At 37.8% G+C, this 25708-nt stretch overlaps 1 protein-coding gene across 2 annotated transcripts in view; it reads right to left on the bottom strand.

The window, feature by feature from the left end:
• The window catches only part of Zranb1 (zinc finger RANBP2-type containing 1), a 53782-nt gene that overhangs the window by 24888 nt on the left and 3186 nt on the right, over positions 1-25708 (bottom strand). Inside the window, exons 2-3 of one of the 2 annotated variants that reach the window (XM_021169126.3) lie at positions 11641-11803; positions 9403-10253 (exon numbers count right to left, since the gene is read on the bottom strand). In XM_021169126.3, coding sequence (XP_021024785.1) covers positions 9403-10253; positions 11641-11681 — 892 coding nt within the window. In that variant the 5' untranslated portion in view covers positions 11682-11803. The remainder of the gene's footprint in view (positions 1-9402; positions 10254-11640; positions 11804-25708) is intronic. The other variant, XM_021169127.3, reaches the window with a different exon arrangement.

Raw genomic sequence — 25708 nt, forward strand, 5'->3', positions numbered from 1 at the left:
AATTCCAGGGTAGAATAGCCAATGCTACATAGAGAAACACCATCTTAAAAAAAAAAAAAATTATACACACACACACATCCTATACTGCCACAGTGTCTTGATTGACTTTGTTTAAAATTATTCTATTTTAGAAAGGCCTGGTAGCTGTGTCTAACCTTCTAACACTAAGTGTGGTGGTTTGAATATGCTTGGCCCATGAGAAGTGGCAAAATTAGTAGGTGTAACTTTGTTGGAGTAGGTGTGGCCTTGTTGGAGGAAGTGTGTTTCTGTGGGGGTGGGCTTTGATGTCCTATGCTCAAGCTCCATCCAGAGTGGAAGAGAGATCCTCCTCCTGGCTGACTGCAGAAGAGTCTTCTGCCTGCCTCTGAATCAAAATATAGAATTCTCTGCTCCTCCAACACCATGTAACACCTGCCTGCATGCTGCCATGCTTCCCACCTTGATGATGATGGACTGAATCCCTTAACCTGAAAGCCAGTCCCAATTAAATGTTATTGTTTATAAGAGTTACCTGGATTATGGTGCCTTTTCACATCAATAAAACCCAAACTAAGACACTAGGATACAACACTGTCATCTACAAAGTTCAAAGTTCATGAACCATGCATGTAATCAGCCGTGCATGATAACACATACCTTTAATCATAGCACTCAGAAAGCAGAAGGCAGATCTCTCTGAGTTCAAGGTCAGCCTAGTCTACAGATTGAATTCCAAGACAACCAAGGTCTCTAACCTACCCAACTCCCTGTGTGCAAAAATAAAACAAGCATGTAATCAAGTTGGGGGAGGTTAGGGAAGGAAATCACACATCTCTGAATATTTTCAGTTTGCTCTTTGTATTGGGCCACATTCAGCGCTATCCTTGGTGGCATATGATGTGAGTACCATGAGCTGGTGGTCATCCAGTCAGTGAATCATCAAGTGAGAAAGCATGTTATATAAATACTGAGTTCATGAAGACGAGCACAAAGCTATCACAGCCAAAAACATCAAACAGCAAAGTCTCCATCGTTTGCTACTGCAGGAAAAAGTTCCATAGCTTAACTAATGGTGGCCCTTACAAAAATGATCATTTATTCTGCACAGCAGTTTCAAGCCCTTATGCATAATACAAACATGATATGTCCTCACATCATGTCTAAAATTATCCTGTCCTTTCCTATCTTCTCTCTATATAACTATCCAACCCAGGTGTCCAGTTCAAAAGGCTGCTGCTGCCTTGATACACCAAGAGCTAAATTTCCTTATCCAGGTAAATAGACCTCAAATAGTTCACCCTTTTCTACAGGTCACGTCTACCATGTTTTATTTTTCAGTTCAACTGTGATGAATTCTTTCTGTGCATTCTTGACTCTTAAGTTTTGTGTATCTGCCTGTAAAACTCAGGTCAACTCTTTCATCATTCTCTACCTTAACTTTTTTCCCTCTTTTATTCCATGTCCAGGGGAGGGGTGAAGCAGATATGCATATGTATTGAAATCAGAGGGTAATAGCTGGTTCTCTCCTTCTACCATGTGAGTCTAAGGGATCAAACTCCAGTACCATGCCTGCCTATCTGCTGACATGCACCCTGTCATGACATTCATAGACTCTTCTACTGAAACTATAAACTCACTTTCTTCTGTAAGTTGCTTTGGTCAAGGTGTATTATCACAGCAAGAGATAAGTAACTAAAACAGTAATTCAGGTTTGTATTATATTATTTAGTTCTTTTTTTAATCTGTATTAACTACTGTGTTGCTGTGTAGGTGTGATGGAGAAAGAGGGACATGTGTGCCCGAGTGCACATGTGGAGCTCAGAGAACTACTCCGTGGAATCTGGTCTCTCCTTCCGCCTTTACATGGGTTCCAGGGATCAAATTCAGGTTTATGCAATGAGAGTTTTACCCACTAAGCCACCTCCTTGGCCCATATATTTAGGTCTTAAAAGATGAAAAAAAAATTTTTTTTTGAGACAGGGCATTGTGCATCCCAACTCACTACATAGCTGGAAACTTAAAACTTCTGATCTTCCTATCTCTACTTTTCAAGAGTTGGAATTACAAATATGAGCCACCATACCTGGCAGCTAACAACCACCTATCATTCCAGTTCCAGGGATCCAATGTACATTTCTGGCTTTCCTGTGCACCACATACATATGGTACATCAGGCAGGCAAAACACTCATATACATAAAAGAAATAAATCTTATAATATAGAAGACAATGATACACAGGCATTATTCAGAGATCTCAGAAGCACTGTTAGATAACGTCAACTCTGTAGTATTCCTCTCTCCTAAAAGTAACACCTAGTTGAATCTTTATCACAGAAAACCTTAAAATTCCAAATTGAGAGTTATTCTAAAAAACTGAAATTTTCACAAACATTAATGCCATAAAATTATAATTAAAAAAAACTGTTACTGCTCTAGACTAAAACACTGAACAGACAAAATAACTGAATGCAATATCATCTGCCTTGACTTAACAGGGTGGGGCAGAGCAATCAGAGGAACTAATGAATGTGGACTTCAGTACTCCATCTCCTGCATAATTATATCCTGAGTTTTGTGGGGGAAATGCCCGTGTTATTGGAAAATATACTAAAAGAAAGATTTAGGAGCAAAGTGTCACAGGTCTTTGACTAACTCAAGTGTTTCAGGAGCAACAGGCCAGGAAGAGAGAAGACAGGCACCAAATAGTGACAAAGTAGACAATGAAAAAAGAAGGCAAGACTATATCATCCTGTGCTCTGCTTGTGTCTTTCACACAGACTGTGATGTTTCTCAGAATAGGCTGATGATAGGAGCTGTCTGTAGGACTGGGAATGAAGAAAGAAAACGTAATGATTTTAATCTTACTGTAACTCGGAGTCTAAGTACATAGTTCTATAGTCCACTATGTAGTTCAGGCTGTCCTCAAATTTCTGGCAATCTTCCTGCCTCAGATTCTTAAGTGCTGAGACTTATATATGCCACTACATCCAGTTACAGTCCATTTATTAAATAAAGGTCTTTAATAATTTAATGATGCATACATTATATCATATAATCATATACATAATCAAGAATCACCAGCATAGGGCCCTGGGTTTGATAAAAAGCAGAAGGAAGGAAGTCAGGCTGGAAGGCAGGCCGGCCAGTCAGCCACATCTCCTTTCTTGGCATAAGAGGTACAAAGTGCTAATTGGCAAGCCTATGTAATCAATCATTTCTGAAGGCCAGAAACTGTGTCTCAAACATACCAGAAACAACCTGAAGAAAACTGACAGAGTTCTACATCTACCAGCACCAAACACCAATTTGCTTTACATACTCCATTCCTGAAGTTTTGTTTTTCTTTTCTGGTTTTGTTTGTTGGGTTTTTGTTGTTGTTTTTTGTTTTGTTTTGTTTTGTTTTATGAAATCCTCAGTGTCATGAAGTGTTCAAACACAGTTAAGTAAGGCCATACAAATGCACTGCCAGCATCTTAAAAGTTTACTTTCCTTTTACAGATACAGTACCAAAGATTTGCTACAGGAGCCTGAACATATTTCTTCAATTAAAAGCCTTTAATAGAATATTTTCATCAAAAGGCAGAATTGTCCAGTTTTAAATGTCAAAGACTATTAACTAATACTATCCCAGATCTATCTTTCTTGGTCTGCCTTCATTCGTAAGTAACATATTAAGAAACAAGACACACCGGGCAATGGTGGCGCACGCCTTTAGTTCCAGCACTCAAGAGCCAAAGCAGGCAGATCTCTGTGAGTTCGACACCAGCCTGGTCTACAGAGTGAGTTCCAGGACAGCCAGGGCTACACAGAGAAACCTTGTCTCAAAAAAACAAGGAGGGTGGGGAAGAAAAGAAAAAGAAACAGGACACTAAATCAGGAATCTTTCAGTAAAATAATCAGTTTGGCAAGTATAACAATGAAAGTTTACTAGGCAAAGTGTTACATTGCCTCAGTACTCAAAAAGTGGAAGCATGAGGGACTGGAATTCAAAGTCACTCTCCACTACCAAGACAGTTGGTGGCAGATCTGGACATATACATGGACCCTGTCTCAAAAAAAAAAAAAAAAAATAATTAATGAATTACATTTTACAATTTAGCACTCGAATAACCACTACTGACCACAACTGAAACTAACAAGGTAGTGAACTGTTTTATTAACTTCCTCTCTAAATTCCCAAGAAATGATTTCTAAAACTGACACATTAGAACGAAAATCTGCTATTGAGCCCACAACACAGAAGTAATGACTACAAAGGAACTCCTAAAGAAGGGAAGAGCTCTAAAGATGAGAAATAAATTGTCCAAATAGTTGTAGTGTATGTAGTATATTGGCTGGTAAAATACAAACACAAATAGCGTGCTCGCGCGCACACACGCGCACACACACACACACAGAAAACATTAAGTGAAACTAATGTGACTGAACTGACTCCTGGAACGCTGTGAACTATAGCAGGAGACAGACAACTGCAGGCAACAATAAGCTTCCTATATGTCCCTTTATTTTACTACCTTCAAAAAGAGGCAACACTGAAAACATTAGCATTCACAGGCATCAAATATTATTCAAAAGTTCAAGAACCTGATCCTTTCAATCTAGTACTCTAGCAATACAGAAATTTCAACCACCTTTGTGCAGAAAAGCCTAGTAGCAGCATGCCTCCATAAGTCAGCCTCTGCACAATGTCTTCTGCCATACAACCAAAGAACTCTAAAGGACCTGAGAAGTGGTGTTAACTAAATAGAATCTTTCTGGTGCTCTTCCTCCCTCCCCAGTTAGTTGAGAGCTGGAGAGATGACTCAGTAGTTAAGAGCATTTGTTGCTCTTTTAAAACCCAGGATCAAGTGGGGGGGTGGGGCGCTCGCCTTTAATCCCAGCACTTGGGAGGCAGAGGCAGGCGGATCTCTGAGTTCGAGGCCAGCCTGGTCTACAGAGTGAGTTCCATTACAGCCAGGGATACACAGAGGAACCCTGTCTCGAAAAAAAAAAACAAAAACAAAAAAACAAAAACAACCAACCACGATCAGTTCCCAGCACCTACATGGTAGCGAAACCGCCAAGCAGCCAGCAATAACTCCAAGGCTATCTTTTGGCCTCCATGGGCACTAGTTACACACATGGTACACATACATGCACACATAAATGAAAAACACTTATACACATAAAATAAATATATTTTTAATTTTTTAAATATAATTAAAAGCTTTATTCATTTTCCACTGCTGCTCTATCAAGTTACTATAGATCTCTCTTGAGTTACAACAATGAAGCTCTTAAGACGGAGCAGCCCAGTGTGCTGGTATGCTCCTCTAACCCCAGCGTTCACGAGTTAGAGGTGGGAGGATCCAGAATTTGGGGTCAGCCTAAGCTAAATAGACACCCTAGTCTCAAAGTATCTTCAATAGTTTTGTTTTAACATGTTCATTTTCTTGATATAAAACCTTATACCATCCCAAGTAATAGTATAACAATCTCTCAAAAACTAGCCTGATTTTCTTCAGTGTAATTTAATCGAATTTTGTTTGCATTATTGTAAAATATCCTTTCCACTTAACTACATATGGATTTCAAAACTAAATTTTAATGACAATATGTGACTAATTACATGTTTAATCATTTTGTATTTCACAGATAAAGAAAAAAATACCACTAATACAATTTTACCAGTTTACTTCCTTGAGAAAAATCTTCAATTAGACAAGTTGCAAATATCTATCGCTCTACCATTAATACCTAAGCAAGTTGTGTTTATACGTGTGTTACATGCAAGTATATGCACACGTGTGAAGATGGACTGACATTTATGTGCATGTGTGGAGGCCAGAGAGAATCCTCTTATCTTTACTTTCAAGCTCTGAGATTGCAGGAAGGCATTATAGGACCAGGGCCTTTGGGTTTTTTTCCATGGGTATTTGGAATGTGAACTCAGGTCCTCATGCTTAGGAAACAACTCACTGAGCCATCTCCTCAGCCCTGTTACATTTGTTTCCATGTAGAAAACCTACACAGTATTTTTTTTAATGAACAGGGTGCTTGTAAAACCAAATGGACAAACATATTCTGACAAATCTTATATCATCAAGCTATGTTTCTAGTTACAATTGGGCAAGCTAGCTTGGGCTCAGTACACAGGATTCTAGCAAGGGGCCAAAAAGACAACTGGCATCAAGATGGAAACTGCTTCAGATACTGATTTTTCAGAGAATTAAGTTATAAGAACTGAAATATTAGCGCAAATATAAAAATATTTTTGCAGCTGACAAAAAAGCACATTTTAATACCTTACTATACTTTAGAAAGGTAACCCACTTTCACACATGACACAATATTGAGGATGGACCTTTCTAAGTATGAGGATACAGCTATGAACAAAACAGAATTCCTGACATTCAAGAAGCATAAATCTCAAAGAAAATACAAATAGTAAACAAGATGAAAAATGCATCAGAAAGTGGCAAATACGATTAAAAAGGAAAGCCCAGTAGCAGTGGGACAGGGCTAGGGTGGAATGTTAAGAGGGTCTCCCTGAGAAGGCGTAATCTGAGAAAAACCTGATGCTGGCTATAGTATTAGCTCAGGGATAAAACACTTAGCTAGCATATTCCTGGTTTTGACTCCCAGCGCACACACAAAGTAGAGAAAAGACCCAAAGAAACCAATTTAACAAACTATTCAATTCAGAGAGAGGAAAGGTCTGTGAGGTTGACCTATAAAAAACAGAATAAAGGTAGCTACCAGAGAAGGTGGTACAGACACTCTGAAGGCAGGAATAGCATAAGTGAAAGCCTCCCCGGGCTACACAGTGAGTTCAAGGCTAGCCTGAACAACTTTTTCAGGACCTGTCTCAGAAAAGAGGATTGGGGATATAGCTCAGTGGACAAGCTCAGCATACACAAAGCCCTAGATTCAATCCCCAGGACTGAAGAAATGAGAAAGAAGAAAAAAGAAAGAGAGAGAGAGAGAGAAAGCTATTAGCCAAGTATAACAGCAGATGAATCCCGTGGTAAACAATTGGGGGTGGGAATGAGGGTGTCAGAATGCAAAGATGACCTTATAGAATCTTTGAAAAACTTTACTTACTCCGAAGCACATGAGCAGATTGTTACCAGCCAGAAGGTAGAAGCAGGAAGATTAGGAAAGCTACGTGGTCTGTTCAAAGCCAACCTGGACTAATTTGAGAACTAGTCTCAAAATAATAGTAAAAAGGAGAAAACTGACATAGTGGCAGGCAGATGTCTGTGAGTTGGAGGCAAGCTTGGTCTAAATAGCACAACCAAGGATACATAGAAAGACCTCAGCTCAAAAAAATAATAAAACAATAAGAAAAAGACAATTTAAAAGACAGGTTAGGACTCAGTCAGCTGCACTTGCCACTCAACCATAAAGGCCCTGAGTTGAGATGCCCAGCACCTATAAAAAAAGTCTATCATGACTGAACTCTAGGAGCTAAGACTAAGCTTCAAACTGCTAGGACATACTTTTGGACATTATAAATTAAAAACAAAAACAACAATCATAACAAAAACCAACCTCGGCCGGGCGTGGTGGCGCACGCCTTTAATCCCAGCACTCGGGAGGCAGAGGCAGGCGGATTTCTGAGTTCGAGGCCAGCCTGGTCTACAAAGTGAGTTCCAGGACAGCCAGGGCTATACAGAGAAACCCTGTCTCGAAAAACAAAACAAAACAAAAAAACCAACCTCAAATTTAAGAGCTGAAAAGATGGGTTAAGAGCACTGGCTGCTCTCCAGAGGATCACAGTTCAATTCCCAGCACTCACAATGCAGTTCCCAATCCCTCCTTAACTCCAGTTCCAGGGAATTCATTCCCCTCTGGTCTGTGCAAGGGACTGTACATGTGATGAACAGACATATATTCAGGCAAAACAATCAAACACATGAATTTTTTTAAAATATGTCTAAAATTTCAGATTTCTTTTATTTTTAAGATTCATTTTTATTATTTTAAATTATATGTAGGTGTGTATGTACATGTGGCTAGGTACACCTGGGTACCGGTGCCCATGAAAGTCAGAAGATCCTCTAAAGTTGGAGTTATGGATGGTTGTAACCCATCTGATATAGGTGCTGAGAACCAAACTCAGGTCCCCTGGAAGAGCAAAAAGTGCTCTGGTGCTGAGCCATGTCTCTAGCCTAAAGAAGAAACTCCAGGTTTCTTGAGCACTACATCTATATCTTCCAGACTCATGGGGCTACATCCAAAAAGGGTAAATCACATGGGGAGTGGAAGGTAGCTATGGTTCCACACCAAGTTTAACCTTATAAACCACTCAAGTATTTCTAAACAAAAGTGAACATCAAAGTAAGCAGCCCATAGAAATAGTTTAAATAAAACCCAAACACCTGCTGAGCACTGGTGGCGCATGCTTTTAATCCCAGCTCTTGGGAGGTAAAGGCAGGGGATTTCTCAGTCTGAGGCCAGCCTTGTCTACAGAGTGAGTTTCAAGGCAGCCAGGGCTACACAGAGAAACCCTGTCTGGGAAATAAATAACTAATGCAAACAACTAATCTACTAATGGGAGGGGAGACTTAAAGTCACATGAGCACCTTCCGATGGGAGGGTTCTTTCTGTGCGTTCAAGGCCAGTCTAGTCTATATAATGAGTTCCAGGACAACCAAGGTGAAAGCCCCTATCTCAAACAAAACAAAACAGAATTAACAGCTTTTATGATTTATAGCACAAGTTATTAACTCATTAAGCTAGTAGATGGAGAAAAACTTCCTCTTACATGTCTCTGTCCTTTAACATTTCTACACAAACAGCCGGGCCCAACATTATATGTTTATGAAAGAACTAAAAACACAATACCCATAAATCATAATCTGAACTATGGATTCGCATTAGCTGGCTATGTGAAATCAGTTCTACCCAGTGTATAAATATTTACTACATGACATTCATATTAAGTTAACATCAGCATTTTCAAGGTCAATAAATATTATCTTCGTTCAACTTCTTGGAGTCACACATTTTTATGATATTTTTAACTTCTGACTAAAGCCTCTATCATCACAAGATGCTCACACTGTTTACAAACATTCAGAAACAACAGCTGGTGTTGCTCTGTCACATCTTGTTACAATAAATAAGAGAAACAATTTCAAACTCCAAGTATATACTTTCTCACAGATGTGTTAACAGTCTCTTTAACTTAAAAAGCATGTTCACAAGTAAATGTGGACACTTTGGCACAAGGCAGACAAGGTCACAGATACAGAACTTTATGCAAGCATACATGAACTATCACACCAAATAAGTCAAATGCAAAGTAATACTGACCCTCCTCTTATTTTCAAGCCATTTCAATGCCTTTTCCCATCTTATTCAAAATAAAGCCAAAAAAAACCCCAAACATATGAACAAAAAACCCAAAACAAACAAACAAAAACCCAGAAACTTACCCACACAGGCATTGAGGAATAGCCAATCAGTCTTTTTCATCCTATTTTTAATCTGCTTTAGTTTTTTAAAGTCCACTTCAAGTTCCTCCTTGGTACCAACAGCACCAGCCAATTCGATCCTCTGAAAATCCATCTTCACTTCCGAGTCCCGTTTTGTAGTTGGAGGTGATCTTCTTTGGCTATTACCACTACTGCAGCCTCCCCTCCATCGAGCTCTGTCTTGCTCATTTATTATTGAAGAAGCCTCTTCAGTCTCTGCCAACTCTATTGCTTCAATGTTATTAGGTCTGGGGTGGTCACAAACAACACATTTTTTAGCCTTAGCCCAGTTTTCATATGTGCAAACAGAACAAGTCCAATGCTGGGTCCTTGTATTCAATTTATTTCTATCATTGTATTCTTCACAAGGATCAACAGAAAAAGCAACTGGTCTTGAACCAGATCCTGAGGATTGAGGAGATTCTGTGGGACTCCTGGTCCTACGCTGGGATAAGCACTGGGTACATCTGATTGCTCTTGGCCAGTTCAAATATGTACACATGTGGCATGACCATTTATTTGCATTTTCCATGCTGTATGAAGACTTAACCCTTGGTCTTGCACTAGAGTCTGGGCATATCAAAGGACTACTTCCCCCTTCAGTACTGGAAGGATCCCAGTCTCTACCAACATCACTTGAACCACTTTTAAATGGATCTTCTGTAATAATTGTTCCACTGGGTCTCTGGGCACGACACATAGTACACTTGATTGCAGACGGCCAGTTTTCATACGTACAATATTCACAGGCCCACTTAATCCCATGTTCTGACATTGTGTACTTCTTGAAGTGAGTTATGTCAGGCAGGAAGCTATAAATAATTAGGACATTGTTATTAAAATAATAGCTACATAATTACATCTCTGAAAATATGCCCCCAAAATAAAAAATACCCTTCAACTTAGAAAATATATATTTCTTAAAAGACACATGTATATTTCTTATTGGATTATTCTACTTTTTTGGGGGGATTTCCAAAAATAGTAAAGATAAATTTCAAAAAAAAAGCTCGTAGACTTCAGGGTTTAATGAAAGTTTACTTTGGACTGCTGAAGTGATAAAAGGAGATGAATACAGAGTCTTTCTACAGGGAAAGAAGATAAAAATAGGCGAGTCACTAATAGAAATTACTTAATTTCAGCTCAGCTGTCACCATTAGTTTAGGAAAAGTTAAAAAGACTTGCAGGCAAGAGAAAAAACACAAACCAAATAGAACCTTAAATAACCACTCACAAATTGCAAACAATGTAGACTGTGCTATTTGTAGTATGTCTAATCCATGATTTCAGAAGCTCAAAGTCTTTCCTAATTATCCTTGCTAAGGGAGGAAAATAGCTTGAAAGTGGCTAGTTATTCACTGCTTTGAATTAGCACAGACAGAAAATATGCTGATGAGCACTAATCACAATTAACAAAATAACTTTATAAACTAGAAATGATTCTGATATTCTGTATTCTCAAAATATAATTATATTTGGAACATTAAAAATTCTACATTACTTATACTCTCAAGAAATTCAAATGGACAGACCATCTCTAAGAAAACTATTAGCATAAGCATGCCAATCTATTTCTAAATGTTCATATTTGATATCTGAAAAATTAGCATACACTAAAATGTTTGTTTATATTAAAAATATACTTGCTATCTATCTAAGAGGTCCTAGAAGCGGGAGGGCTGGACATGCCTGGAGTCCTAGCACCCAGGAGGCTGAAGCAGGAGGATCTTGAGATTGAAGCTAGCTTGGGCTACGTAATGAGAGACAAGTAAGTCAGTCAACATTCTCAGGACTCTACCGTGGATTTACTAACAATACACAATAATGAAGACTTTACTATTTAATGACAACTAATTCATAAGTGAAGCAGTTTATATGGCAAACTTAATGATATTTTAATGACTTAAATTAGAACACTAAACAACCTCTCAATTTTTCAATCTGTTCTAAACATAGTACTTCCCTATGACCTATTTTAACAAGGAAAAGAGAAAAGGTTCCTAGGCAGAGTGATAGGTATTTCTCCTTCCTAAACCTGGAAAGCCAAATCACTTTATAAGTGTATTTATTCTGTTCCTGTCTATTAAATCTACAGCCCACATACACAGTGACGTTTGCTAAGAGGACAACTTCACCATAGAAAGGATACTGTTGGATAGCTAAAATTAAAAAAAAAAAAAAAAAAAAAATCACACTTACTAAGATTTTAGTTTCCATGCTATAACCTCCACCTTGCACATGGTTACAATAAAGGTAAATCAGACCAAAGACAAGATTCAATCTTCATGCTGGCTCAGATTCTGACTTCCTCGGAAGATACTGCAAAACGTGTAAGTGGTTCTGTCTGACTGAATAGCTATTCCTGTAAAGGAGACCAAAACTGAATTTCACTTATAGCCTTCTATATTCAAAAGTATTTTTAGAAAGCCTTAATTTTAATCCATTCTATTTTAATTATACTTATTTTAATAACATACTATTTAGATTTTTACTTTAACAACGCAATAAAAACAGCTAATTTACTGGGCTGATCAGCCAAATTAAACATGAGAAAATTTCCTGCATAATGTGTTATGTGTGTGCACAAGCACATGTACATGTGTATGCATGTTTCCTTATTTTTTGGAGCTAGGGTCTCTACATGTAGCCCAGACTAGCCTCAAACTTGTACTTCTTCTGTTTCAGCTTCCTAGATGCCTGTGGTTGTAGGCATGTACCAATACAACCAGCAATAATATGAGTCTGAGCAGTGCTGAGTCAATTCCGATCTGTACTACTACTGTAAAGGAAACAGTGAGATGATCCAAATAAGTAAAAAAAAAAAAATAATAATTACTTATAATTTAATTTAAAATCTTTTTCTGTTGTAACTGCATTTGTTAGGGTTTTTCCCACTTCCTTCAAAACCAGGTAATTTAAGTAATCTTGTTTAGACATTTAAAGTGGGGGGGGGGGGAAATGCATGTGTGCTCGGGTGCAAATGTACGCATGGCAGCCAGATGACAACCTCAGGTATGATCCTCAGGAACACCATCCACCTCCTTTGACAGGCTCTCTTACTCGGCTGAAGCTCACCAATTAGGCTAAACAGCTTAGTCGGCGAGCCCCAGGGATCCTCATGCCCAGCCTCCCTAGCACTGGAGTTCCAAGAACACAACATACTGCCTTTAAACCTGAGTATAGGAATCAAACTCAAGTTCTGTGTTTACAAAATAAATGCTTTACCACTGAGGCATTCTTCCAACCCCTTACTTAAATTTTTAAATTTTACTTTGTACACTGACTGTACACATCTAATGGTGATCTGAAAGTATGTTTAATGGCAGGGAACTATAATCATACAAGCATACATAAAGTGGACAACAGAAATTTAATGGCAATATTCATATTCATTTGACAGGCCCTTTAGTTTTTCAGAAATAAAATGTAAATAAATTTCTTATTCATGGTATTTGAAATTATCATGAGAACTAACCAGTACCCCAGAGCTCTTGACTCTAGCTGCATTTGTATCAAAAGATGGCCTAGTCGGCCATCACTGGAAAGAGAGGCCCATTGGACTTGCCAACTTTATATGCCCCAGTACAGGGGAATGCCAGGGCCAAGGGGTGGGGGTGGGTGGGTGGGGGACGGGGTGGGGAGTGTATTGGGGACTTTTTGGATAGCATTGGAAATGTAATTGAGGAAAATACCTAATTAAAAAAAAAAGAAATTATCATGAGCATGCACAAAGATACTATTAACAAAAACAAATGTCATAAACATATACTAAAGCAATTCCATTATTTCATTAAAAATGAAATTCATGCTTGCTTTGATACATGTTTGTATATGCTTGAACTGATGCTCAACTAACAGTAATGTAATCTGACTTTAAACTTTGTGGAACCTGTACACTGTCATACTTAAATTTTCAAGGCTGACAAAAACAAAGAACTGCCACTGACAAAACCCTATTGGAGCAAGATGGCTCAGTAGTTAAAGGTACCTGCTGCCAAGTCTGACGACCCGAGTTAATTCCTAGGATCCACACTCTAGATGGAGAGAAGTGACTCCTACAAGTTGTCCTCTGGCCTTCCCATGCTTGCCAAGGTATACAACTCATACAAGGACACAAAATGAAAATTTTAATGTAATAAAATTCAAAATAACAATAATATCAAGACTGCCTTGGAGGCAGAGGTCAATGGAAAGCATGTTACCCATATGCAAGGCCCTGGGTTAAATTTCAGCACTATGTAATTATCATCACGACTATCATAATGAAGAATTTTCCTGCCCATTCTCAAAGTATAGGTAGAACTGCAATTCCAAACTGAAATTCAAGGAAGACAAGAGAAGTACACTAGACTATTTTCAATAGAAATACATACTCTGGGGAGTTGAAACTTGACAGGATACTGAGTTTTAGTAACTGGAAGCTATGTTCCATTAGAGACACTCATCTCAGAGAGCCATTTTTACCTGTGCCAATCAAAGTAAGGACAATGTAGAATTTTACATTCCTAAGAATTAACACTGCCATTTTTCTTCCTGATTTTTCACATCATCTCTTGAGGTATATAAAATTATTTTCAAGGCAACTAGTTCTGAGAGTATTTTTTAACAGTTGTTTTCTTTTTTACTGTGCATGTTTGTGTGTCTGTGTGGGTGTATATGCACATAAGTGCAGGTGCCTACAGAGGCCAGAAGAGGAATTACAGATGGCTGTAAGCTGGAAACCAAATCAAGTGCTCTACCACAAAATACATGCCCTAAACCACTGAGCATCTATCCAGACCCCAGCTCTTAAGACATAATGCTTCATTTTGAAAAGGAACTGTGAATACATATCATGTTAAGTTAACATGTTATAGATAAGTTGTTTAACTTAATAATTCTAATACTCTATGCAATTAAGGATTTCAAATTCTATCCAAGGATTCATATTTCAATTAATCGATACAATAAAATCTGCATAACACAGGTTTTTAAAATATTTTTTTATCTCTCGGATTTATTTATCCATAAAACTGTATGTTTTGCACTTGAACCAAGTAACATTTATCTTTTTTTTTTTTTTTTTTTGGTTTTTTGGGACAGGGTTTCTCTGTGTAGCCCTGGCTATCCTGGAACTCAGTCAGTAGACCAGGCTGCCCTTGAACTCAGAAATCCGCCTGCCTCTGCCTCCCAAGTGCTGGGATTAAAGGCATGTGCCACCACTGCCCAGCAAGTAACATTTATCTTAAGAGACACAATTATGTCCACTTTTTCTTTAGTCTTCATTTGGCCTGGGGAGATTGTTCACGGTTTCAAAGCACTTGGTGCTCTTGCAGAAGACTTAATTTCAGTTCCCAGCTGATTGTGTGTGTGTGTATGTATGTATATATATATACATACACACACACACATACATACATACATATATATATATATATATATATACTCATTCAAGCAAAACACTTGCACATAAAATAATAATTTTTCAAATATGTTCTCCTACTTAATTATGTAAGCTTTATTTATGAAGTGTTAATAAACATTTAAGAAACAAAACCAAATTTAAGAAACAAGGCCACATTTAATTCATGCCTCAAAACAACAGGTATTATACTACCAATCCCGACCCTCTACTAAAGGCCTTATACAATGAGATGGCAGTGTAGCTCAGTGGTGAAGTGCTAGCCTAGCATGCCCAAAAGCTCCAGGTCACCTGCATCACTATAAAGAAAGCAAAACAAAATAAGCAAACAAAGAAAAGCTCACATGTGAATAATCTTCATCAAGTACCAACTCTAAGAAACAGACAACCTCAGTTGCCAGTACTTTCAAATAAGAAACTATTCAAAAGAAGAATTAAAGAGGGCAATATTAAAGTGTTTGTTTGTTTGTTTGACTTTTTTGTTTGTTCTGGTTTTTCAAGATGGGGTTTCTGTGCGTAGCCCTGACTGTCCTGGAACTCCCTCTATAGACCAAGCTGGCTTCAGAGAGCTCTGGCTGCCTCTGCCTCTCTGCCTCTCTGCCTCTCTGCCTCTCTGCCTCCTAGGGCTGGTAATAAAGGTGTGTGCCACCACTGCCCAGCTCTTTTAACTTTCTTAACATAAAATTAACTATCTGTACATAATTATTAATATAAAGCTGTGGAGATTTACAAATGCTCACAGGCATCTTAAAGGACTACACAAAATTAAAAAGAGGGTATTCCACACACAAATTTCAGATTATCTTAAAATATCACAAAGTGATTCTGAATTATATAATAAAAAAAACTGAAAGCACTGCTTGACTCAAGCCAAAATCCCCACTCAATTTCTCTTTTCTCATCTCCCTATATCACTGTCTTCCTTACAATAATCATGAGGAAAAACAGTAGTGCTACAGCAGTATCCTGTTGCCATGGAAAACTCCCTAACTAGAAATCTAATCCCATTCTAGGCCTCAGATAACTTACCAAATCTCCCATTAGACCTTTTATCTTCCTCTCAGAAGAAACTCCTATCCTGACTTCTTCAGTTTCCACAAATGACACCGTTCATATCACTATACCTAGCTGAGAATCTCAGAATCACCTTGAATTCTGCCTTCTGTCCAAATTTTCTTCCAGTGGTTTTCTATCTGATCAGTTATTTGCTTCTGCCCCGCTGGCATCAATCCTTCCTCAGTTCAGGTCAGAACTACTACTATCCTAGCCTCCCCAAGTATCTTTGTTTTCTAAATATATCCAGCTGTTGGTTACCACAGCAATCCTCCTGTCTGAAGCTTTCTCTAACAATATAAGCTCTCAGCTCTCTCCTGTAACACACAAGCCTACTCATCCACTTCTAAACACACTACACATACCCTCAACTTCTAGATATGTCATCACTCCCAAAAATGCAAATATGAAGCCATTGCCTTAGATGTGCTCATCCTTAAAACTCAGTTACCTCTCATCATTTTCATAGGATGCTCTCTGATCGCTCCAAGGACCTTTCAAGCAACCAAACTTTTACTGACATGCACTTACTGCATCTCTTCTTAGGATTAATTTCTAGAACATCAATTCAAAAGTTTCTCTTCCTTCATTCACTCCCACCAATTTTCAAACAGGTCAACATAGGTTTCTGAAACCCCATCTCAGGGATTTTAGAGACAAGACCTACAGACCAGACACTATATTTTATAAGACCAACAAAATACAGATCACATCATATTCAGTGACCTGGGAAAAAAGCAACAGTGAAGCTTCTGAGCAATCTCAGAAGAAATTATAGAGTGAGATCAATTCCATGGATATAGCTGCAGAAGCATCAAGACCTTGATGAAATGTGCTTACAAGACAGTATTAAATTTGTTGTCTTGTTTTGTTTTTTTAAAGCAAGATAGTGCATGTCTGTAATCATAGCAGTTGAAATCAAAAGACAGAATGACAACAAGCACAAGGCCAACCTGAGCTACAGTCAAACTGTGTCTCAAAAAACCAGTGGCTGATGACATAGCTGAGCAATGTTACACATGCCTGTCATGTTCCAAGGCCCTGTATTTAATTTCTAGTACCCAGCACTATTTTAAAATAAATAAATATATAAATAGTGCCAAGCCAGACAGCAGAGCTAGAGAAACCAGAAGGAACCCCATGGCATACAAGGAAAGACAACACTTTATCTAGAGAACCTAAAATGAATAATGCCAAAAATCTTAAAAACAAACAAACAAACAAACAAAAAACCTAAGTACTGGAAGCCCTCGAGAATAACTGAGGTTGAATTTCCAGCCAAGATTTCAACGTTCAAATCAAGTTGATTTAAACAAAGCAAATGAAGTACCTTCTTTCTACTTGAGATTTTAGGCTAGGGTTCATGTTTGACACATTTCAGATATATTCCTATCTAGTTAGCCAGATTATAAACTATACTCGATTTCCCCAAAATAATCTATACTATAATCTTACCATGGCAGTTGTGTAAGTATCAGCAAACATCTAAAGTGTTTCATTGAAAATCATGATCTTTACTGTGTCATCCTCCCATTCCACACCCCCCCCCCCATAAATTTTAAACAATGGGCTGGAGAGATGACTCAGCAATCAAGAGCAGGGCTGCTCTTCCAAAGGACCCAGGGTCCACTCCCAACACTCACATGGTCAACCATCTATAATGCCAGTTCCAGGAAATTCAACATTCTCTTCTGGTCTCCACAGGCACCACCCACACAGTTGTGAACAGACAAACATATATGCAGGCAAAACTTCCATACACATAAAGTAATAAATAAAGATACATAAAGTAATAAATTTTAACTTATAAAAACAAATAAACAGATAAATATTGATCATGTAGACACATGCCTGAAATCCCAGTACTGGAAAAGTACAAGCAGAAGATTATCAACTTTCAGGCCAGCCCGGGCTGCATAGCCAGTATGACAAAAATAAACAAACGTGCATTGCATAAATACAATGTAATTTATAACATAAATAATATAATGTGTGCAATAAAATTATAAAACACTTCTTTCTTGCTACTTTGACATTTGGAATATAAATAACTTATGGGAAAAATACAACCTGTCCAACAGCATAGTCTAGAGCCTTGTGATCCTATAAGCCACAACTAAACACATTGTTCTTATTAGACTTCAAAAACTGCCTTTGGCTTCCTGTATTTCTCACTAGCTATCCTCCCTTAATCTGTGTTGGCTTTTATTTCTGATTTTAGGCACCAAGAGTTCTTTGGTCAACACTTCTCAAACTACCAGCTCACTCTCTTAGGAATTTCAATAACTCTGTGGGTTTTATTTTTATTTTTATTTATTTATTTATTTGCATGCATGCATACATGCACACAGCATTCAACAATACACCTGTAGGTCAGAGGAGAGCTTTCAGGAGTCAGTTCTCTCTTTCTACTATATGTACTACAGGAATCAAATTCAGGTCATCAGCTTTGGCAGCAAATACTTGTACCTGCTGGGCCAGTTGACCAGCACCAGTCTGTGGGGTTTAAATACTACCTATATGCTGATGATTTCCAAATTCTACCCAAGTTCAGATTAATGAATCCTGCCTACAGAATATCTATTCAACTATTTAGTATACATCTCAAACTTAACATATCCAAAACTGAATTCTTCATCAGAAATTCATGTTTCTTTTATTTTTTTGGAATTGGAAAATAAACACTTTCATTGAACATCTGAAATTTTGTTGTGCAGCTAATATTCATTAATTTCTGTTGTTTTCTAATAAAATGTGAAGGTAGTATCCCAAGTCTTGCTCACTGCACATGATTTGCCAGATGTCCTGAGTGCTTCTAATTATTAATTATCAACGGTTTAAAGGCACTAAATTCCTAAGAATAACAAACTGTTCAGTAAGTGTTTGTTCCATTCTTTGCTACCTGAAAGTATTCTATACCAGACTTCTGTATTCAAAATCTGAGCAACCTGAACTACTGTGACAATCTATGAGCTGATTATTTGTATTAGCAGTACATAAAGGGCATAAGTACAAATTTTTTACAATCATTAATTTTTGGTAGTGGTACTAAGGAATAAAACCCACAGCTTTGCATGTACTGGCAAGTACTCTGAGCTATAGTTCCAGTCAATTAAATATCTTCAGAAAATACTACATACATCCTCTATAGAACTCATTGTTAACTATTGCAGAGTCACCTGTTATCAAACACTGAACTGAACAAAGAAAATAAAATAAACTCAAGTTAAGTAACAACTATCAGAATGACACCGGCCACCCCAGCACTGTGCTATTATTTAACTGAGGCAATTACCCATACTACAGCTAGAATACCTACCTTCATTCCAAATAGAGCTGTCTTTCTTTCAAATAGTTTAATTATGTGTGTGTGTACATGTTGAGTGCTGGTGCCTTTGGGGCCAGAAGTATTGGACCCCGCCACCCCACCACCACCACCACCACCACCCCGGAAACTAGAATTACATCACACTCTGAGTAAGCTGATGTGGATACTGGGAACACAACTCCTGTCTTCTGCAAAAGCAGATTATCTTAACCACTCAGTGTTCTCTCCAGCCCCACTAAAATTTGCTATTTTAATATGGTAAGAATACATTAATTATGGAAGGAAACATAATAAAAGAATTCTGACAGGTTTCCCACTCGTAATTAAACAGAAACTAGCAATCCACTGGTGAGAATGAAAAATACCTAGAAGATAGTTATTAACAATTTTAGCATGTAACAATAAATAGTAAGTGACATTTCTTTTCATCTATCTTCTAGTCATTTCAGGAATTCTATTTACTTACCAACTTTGTTTAAATACAAAATTAATTTTCTCTAAGCATTTCAGTTGCTATATAGTATGAAAAAGGAGGCAAGAAATACTACATATACGTCCTTCAACCATATAGTAAACTCAATTTTACCATAATTAGAGTCATGCACCTCAAATTACAATCTCAAAAAAACTAATCATCTGACAGCTTGGAAAGAGTAGATGGATAGAACTAGTTAAAAAATGACAGTCTTCTTAGATGTGCATGGAAATGGGACAATTAATCTTGAGAGTATATTCTCAATCCAGCATTTAAATATAAAAGAGGGCTGGGAAGTTCAATCTAGCATGCCTGAAATCCTGGCTTCCATCCTGAGATTCATAAAAGAATAAGGCAATAGGCTTAACATGCTCAAAACTTTTCTCATTATTCCAGAGACTACAAACAGATTCCCAAATTACAAAGTACCCTTAAGAAGGCCATTGGAAAGTATATCTAGCTCACTAACAGCAGCTGATATCAGATGCTAAGGGGCTCCAGTTTGACAGGGATAGGAGTTAGTGCCTGGAAATTTTACATAAAGTATAATATGAAACAAGGTTGTAAAAGGTAGCAGAAGCAAACAGCTAAAATACCCCAAGGCAATGCCAACTCCAATTTACCATCTGTTTCAAAATACCAATCCCTCAAATCAATTCCAATTCTGTTACTCATTGGAAATATAAAAGTTATTTGAATTAAAATTGTGTTAAAACTCATAATTTAGACCAGGTAGGGGGACATGTATCTTTAAACCCAGCACTCAGGAAGAAACTGGCAGACCTCTGTGAGGTCAAGGCCAACCTGGTGTACAAAGCAAACTTCACGCCAAAAAGGGTTACACAGTGAGACTCCCATCTCAAAATAAGTTATTTAAAATTCCTTACTTAATAATGGAAACTAGACTAGATCATTTTTCTCATGGTTCCTATAGTGTGCCAATAAAAACAGAATGAAGATATTTTTTCTTTCATTGCAGAGACAACAAAGGGCATCATGCAGAAGAGTGCAGAAGAGCAGCAGACTGAAAGCACTGTTTGTTCTAAGTGGGTGAGCACTAGGCCAACTTTGTCTATGTCACAATTCTGCCGAAGTCAGCCCTGTTCAACAAGTAAACAATAACAGCTAATATTGCTAAGCATTGTACAAATCAATATATTAACCAATTTATTCCTCAGAACTATTTTCATATCCAATTTTAAAAACGGGAAACAAAACATGCGACTATCCTTAAAACAAAATCACTACGTGGTACAGCCAGAATCTGAATCCAGGCCTTCTGTATCCAAGCACACACATTCAATGGCCTGTTCCCACTATCCAAAACTTGAACTATTAATTTGCCTTTCTTGCTGAGCAATCCTTCTTAGACTACCAATAGGCAATACCTAAACATTTTGAGAAATAAAAACGAAAACAAAAAACTTGGTGATGTACTTCATTCATATCTTGTTTTTTTAGATTGAGAACTACAAAAATGATGTCTAAAAAGTTGAACATGGGAAGGGAGGGGAAAAAAGTTGAACAAGTAAGTAAAACCTAGATATTTTTTTAAAAATACACTAAATTCAGCACCTATAATGGGGGAGTGGGGGGGCTTGGGGGCCTCTTAGAAGGGGGAACACAAAATACCCATGGAAGGAGTTACAGAGACAAAGTTCCGAGTAGAGACTGAGGAAATGACCATCCAAAGACTGCCCCACTTGGGGATCCATCCCATAAACAACCGCCAATCCCAGACACTATGGCAGATCCCAACAAGAGCTTGCTGACAGGAGCCTGATATAGCTGTCTCCTGAGGGGCTCTGCCAGTGCTTGGCAAATACAGAGGTGGATGCTCACAGTCATCTATTGGACAGAGCACAAGGTCCCCAATGAAGGAGCTAGAGAAAGTACCCAAGGAGCTGAAGGGGTTTGAAGCCCCCATAGGAAGAACATCAATACAAATTAACCAGTACTCCCAGAGCTCCTTGGAAACCAGCAATCAAAGAAAACACATATAATGGTGGAACTCATGGCTCTAGCTGCATATGTAGCAGAGGATGGCCTAGTCGGCCATCAATGGGAGGAGAGGTCCTAGGTCCTGTGAAGGTTCTATGCAGCAGTATAGGGGAATGCCAGGACCAGGAATGGGAGTGGGTGGGTTGGGGGTAGGGGATTTTCGGAGGGGAAACCAGGAAAGGGGATAACATTTGAAATGTAAATAAAGAAAATATCTAATAAAAAAAAAAAATACACTACCCGGGCAGTGGTGACACATGCCTTTAATCCCAGCACTTGGGAAGCAGAGGCAGGCAGATTTCTGAGTTTGAGGCCAGCCTGGTCTACAAAGTGAGTTCCAGGACAGCCAGGGCTATACGGAGAAACCCTGTCTCGAAAAAAACAAAACAAACAAACTAAAAATACACTAAATTCAGCACCTATAATGGGGGGTTATGAGGGCCTACAGACAGCCTGACTTTAGACCAGTATACACCAGTCCAGATTTTAGAGAGGGGGGGGGGGGGAGATTCAACACTCAAGAAACAGAGGCAGGCAGAACTCTGTGAGTTGAGACCAGTCTGGTCTACATAGTAAGTTCCAGGATAGCCAGAGCTCTATAGTGAGACCCTGCCAATCTAAAAAACCAAAAACCAAACCAAACCAAAACAAAACAAAAAAATGCTATGTTAATAACAATTTAAAAGCCTTCCATTTTTATTAAGCCAAGTGAAAGAGTGAGTCTATCTTAATGGTATGTATACAAATCTCAGAGCCTAAAGATGACCATGCTTTAAAGGTAAGCATGCAATGATTGCCCATATGATTAGTAAGCAGACTATGTATCTGTTAGAGACAAAAATGTAAACTTGTAAAATAAAAGGCAGCCAAATAATGTGCTCTCCAGCATAGTACTACACTACTTAGCAAAGCCTCTCCCTGTTCTTCTGTGTAAAGCTCACTTTTGAAAACAAATGAATTTATTTTGCAAATATCTTATTTCCAAAGATGATGAAAATTAAATTTTCCATTTCCACTATCGTATATTGAATTAAGCTCAAATTTTAAAACAGAACTAATATTTAATCTGTTACTACATAACAGACCTGATCTCTGTTTCTAATGCTGCCATACATCTACAAAGTATACTACCAGGAATTAAAAGTACCAAGTAATATAAATGGTAATAGAAATAGAACGCTATCAAGCCTCTGACCTGACTGCCAATTATAAGATGTAGACACAGAGGCACAACAACAACAACAAGAGGAGAGGAGGAAGAGGAGAAAAAAGTTTATATAGAAGCACAAATCTACAAAATACATTGAGCTAGACATAGTGTACAAAACTTTAATCCCACACAAGTGAGGAAACAGAAGCAGAAAGATCTCTGTGAGATCAAGGCCAGCCTGGTCTACATACCAAGTTCTGGGCCTGCAATGAGCCAGAGTAAGAGCCTGTCAAAAAGTAAAAAAGAAAAGAAAAAGGAAAAAGCTGGGCCTGGTGGTACAAGCCTTGATCCCAGCACCAAGGAGGCAGCGGCAGGCAGATATCTGTAAACTCAAGCCAGCCTGGTCTACAGAGTGAATCGCAGGAGAACCAGGGCTACACCAAGAAACCCTGCCTTGAAAAACTGATTAGGCAGGATGGATGGATAGACAGATGGAATTATATATATCCAAGTGAGATAAATAATTAAATCAACAAGTTGGTTCAATATCCCAAAATTAATGGAACCTATCAAGTCAATGGACTTAAAGAAGAAGAAATGCAAATTCCTATCAAGCTATATAGAACAGCACTAAAAATTCAGTGACAGAAGTCATTTTAGTATGTACCAATAACCCCAGCATTAAGAGGCTAAAGCAAAAGGACCATGTTTAAAGTCAGCCTAAACTATACAGAAAGACTTTTTCTCAGAAGAAAAACAAAGAGCCTGCATAGAGAACTTAACTTGCTAAAGAACATTTTGAAAAAAGCCTACACTAACATCACACTTAATAGTGAAAATACTATGATCAGTAAGCAAGACAATTATCTCCCATAATTCTTAGCTAAGTGCACTATGGTTTGTTTCTAATATTCAACAATGAAAAATTCATTTGTCTTCAATCAGTATCTGTATATGGCAGCTACTCATTAATAAGTCAATAACAACTCAATATTCCAGTTATCAAAGGAGAACATTCCCCAGAAAAATAAAAAGTAGTTCTAGAACTGCAGTAGCTTCCCTATTTAAAAATAAACCTTACACTAAGTATAGGGACACACAGCTATAATCCCAGCATCAAGAGGCTAAGGCAAGAGGAATCACAAATTCAAAGCTAGTATGGGCTACAGAAAGCAAGCCTCAAAAAGAAATCAGGGGAGGTGGGGTATGACTTAATTCAGAGCTAGAATGCTTACCTAACAAGCACAAGGCCCTAAATTTGATACCTAGCACCATAAAAATAAATATGACAGAGAGACAGATAAAGAGCTAAGCTTTAGCTTCATTAAATACAAAGAGAAATAAAAGAAGATTCATTATATGTCCTAAACAAGAAAGCAAAGAATTGAAGTGGTTTATTTTTTAAAAAAAATCACAGCAATTATACTGTCTTCTGAATTTCAATTGCAAATGTGTTTTTGCAGCATAATATTTATAAGGATTCTTTCTTTCATCTACACAACAGGGATTTTGCCATACGTCTAAAAAATGCTGTCCTAAAATAATCAACTTATAGTTGAGAATAATTAGACTTAAAGTTCAGCAAATTTCAACATACAGCAGTGGCAGAACCCACTGCTTGAATGAACATCCATATTCAAAAAATTAGGCTGGAAACCTTAATTCATCTAGTATTTTGTAGTTTAGCTCTTAAATTTATATTTATAGTCAGTTTGAGTTAAAATTTATAAATGATATGAAGTAAGGGATCCAACTTAATTATTAATAGGATAAACTGATCTAGGTTTCTTCTTATTACTGGCATAGGTCTATGAAAGTGCTTTTTACAAATTCAAATAGCCTTGTAAAAACACCCAGCATTTCAGGAAGTTTATTAAAGGTTAGTTTTATCTCCAGTTACACTGGAAAGATTTATGAATCTTAAAAAAAAAAAAGGTTCTTATATAAACAACTTTTGGGGGCTAGATGGCTCAGGGGTTAAGAGTTCTGGCTGCTCTTCCAGAAGACCTGGGTTCAATTCCCAGCACCCACATGGCAGCTCACAACTGTCTGTGACTCAGATCTCAGGAGATCCAACATGCAGATGGTGTACAGACACACATATAGGCTGAATGTCCATTCCCATAAAACAAAGGTTAAAAAGTACTATTTTTAAAAAACTATAAATTTAACTATAAAATTTTATAATTTTATAAAAATTAGACAATTTTGGGCTGAAAAGCTGGCTCAGCATTTAAAAACAGTGGCTGTTCTTCCAGAGGATCAGAACACACACGGTGTCTGACAAGTTTCTACACCTCCAGTCCCAGAGTATATGACACTCTCTTTTGGCTTCCAAGGGTACTACATGCATGTGGTACAGTCAAACATGCAGGCAAAACACCCATACACACAAAATATTTTGAAGGGAAAAATATTTTGACAAACTATAAAAGGGTGAGTTTTCACAGAAGGCAGAGACATTATCAGGAGAATTTACTGCCAAGAAACTTACTCATACTTACAACAGAAACACACACACCTATTTTCCAAATGCCTAAATATCCACATCCCTACTACATAACTACATGTATTAGCTTTGGTATTTAAGAATAATGTAGGCCAGTTTTATGTTTTCTTCCAACAGGGAGCAACAAAATCCTACTCCCCTCCTCATCAGCCTTTTGATCAGCTGTACAGTCCATCAGCATCTGAGGTTAGAAATCCAATAGGCTTCAGATTACTCCCCCTTCCTATGATGATAAATGTCATCTGCAATGACACTTACAAATACAAAATAGCCACCTTTCATGTCACTAGTACCAAAGCCAAAGCCAAGTAACTATCTTAGACTCAGGGAAAAACAGATTTTCATTTGAG

Source organism: Mus caroli, unplaced genomic scaffold (genome assembly GCF_978045245.1).
Source record: "Mus caroli unplaced genomic scaffold, Mus_caroli_1 scaffold_8, whole genome shotgun sequence".
In the NCBI taxonomy this organism is placed as follows: Eukaryota; Metazoa; Chordata; class Mammalia; order Rodentia; family Muridae; genus Mus; species Mus caroli.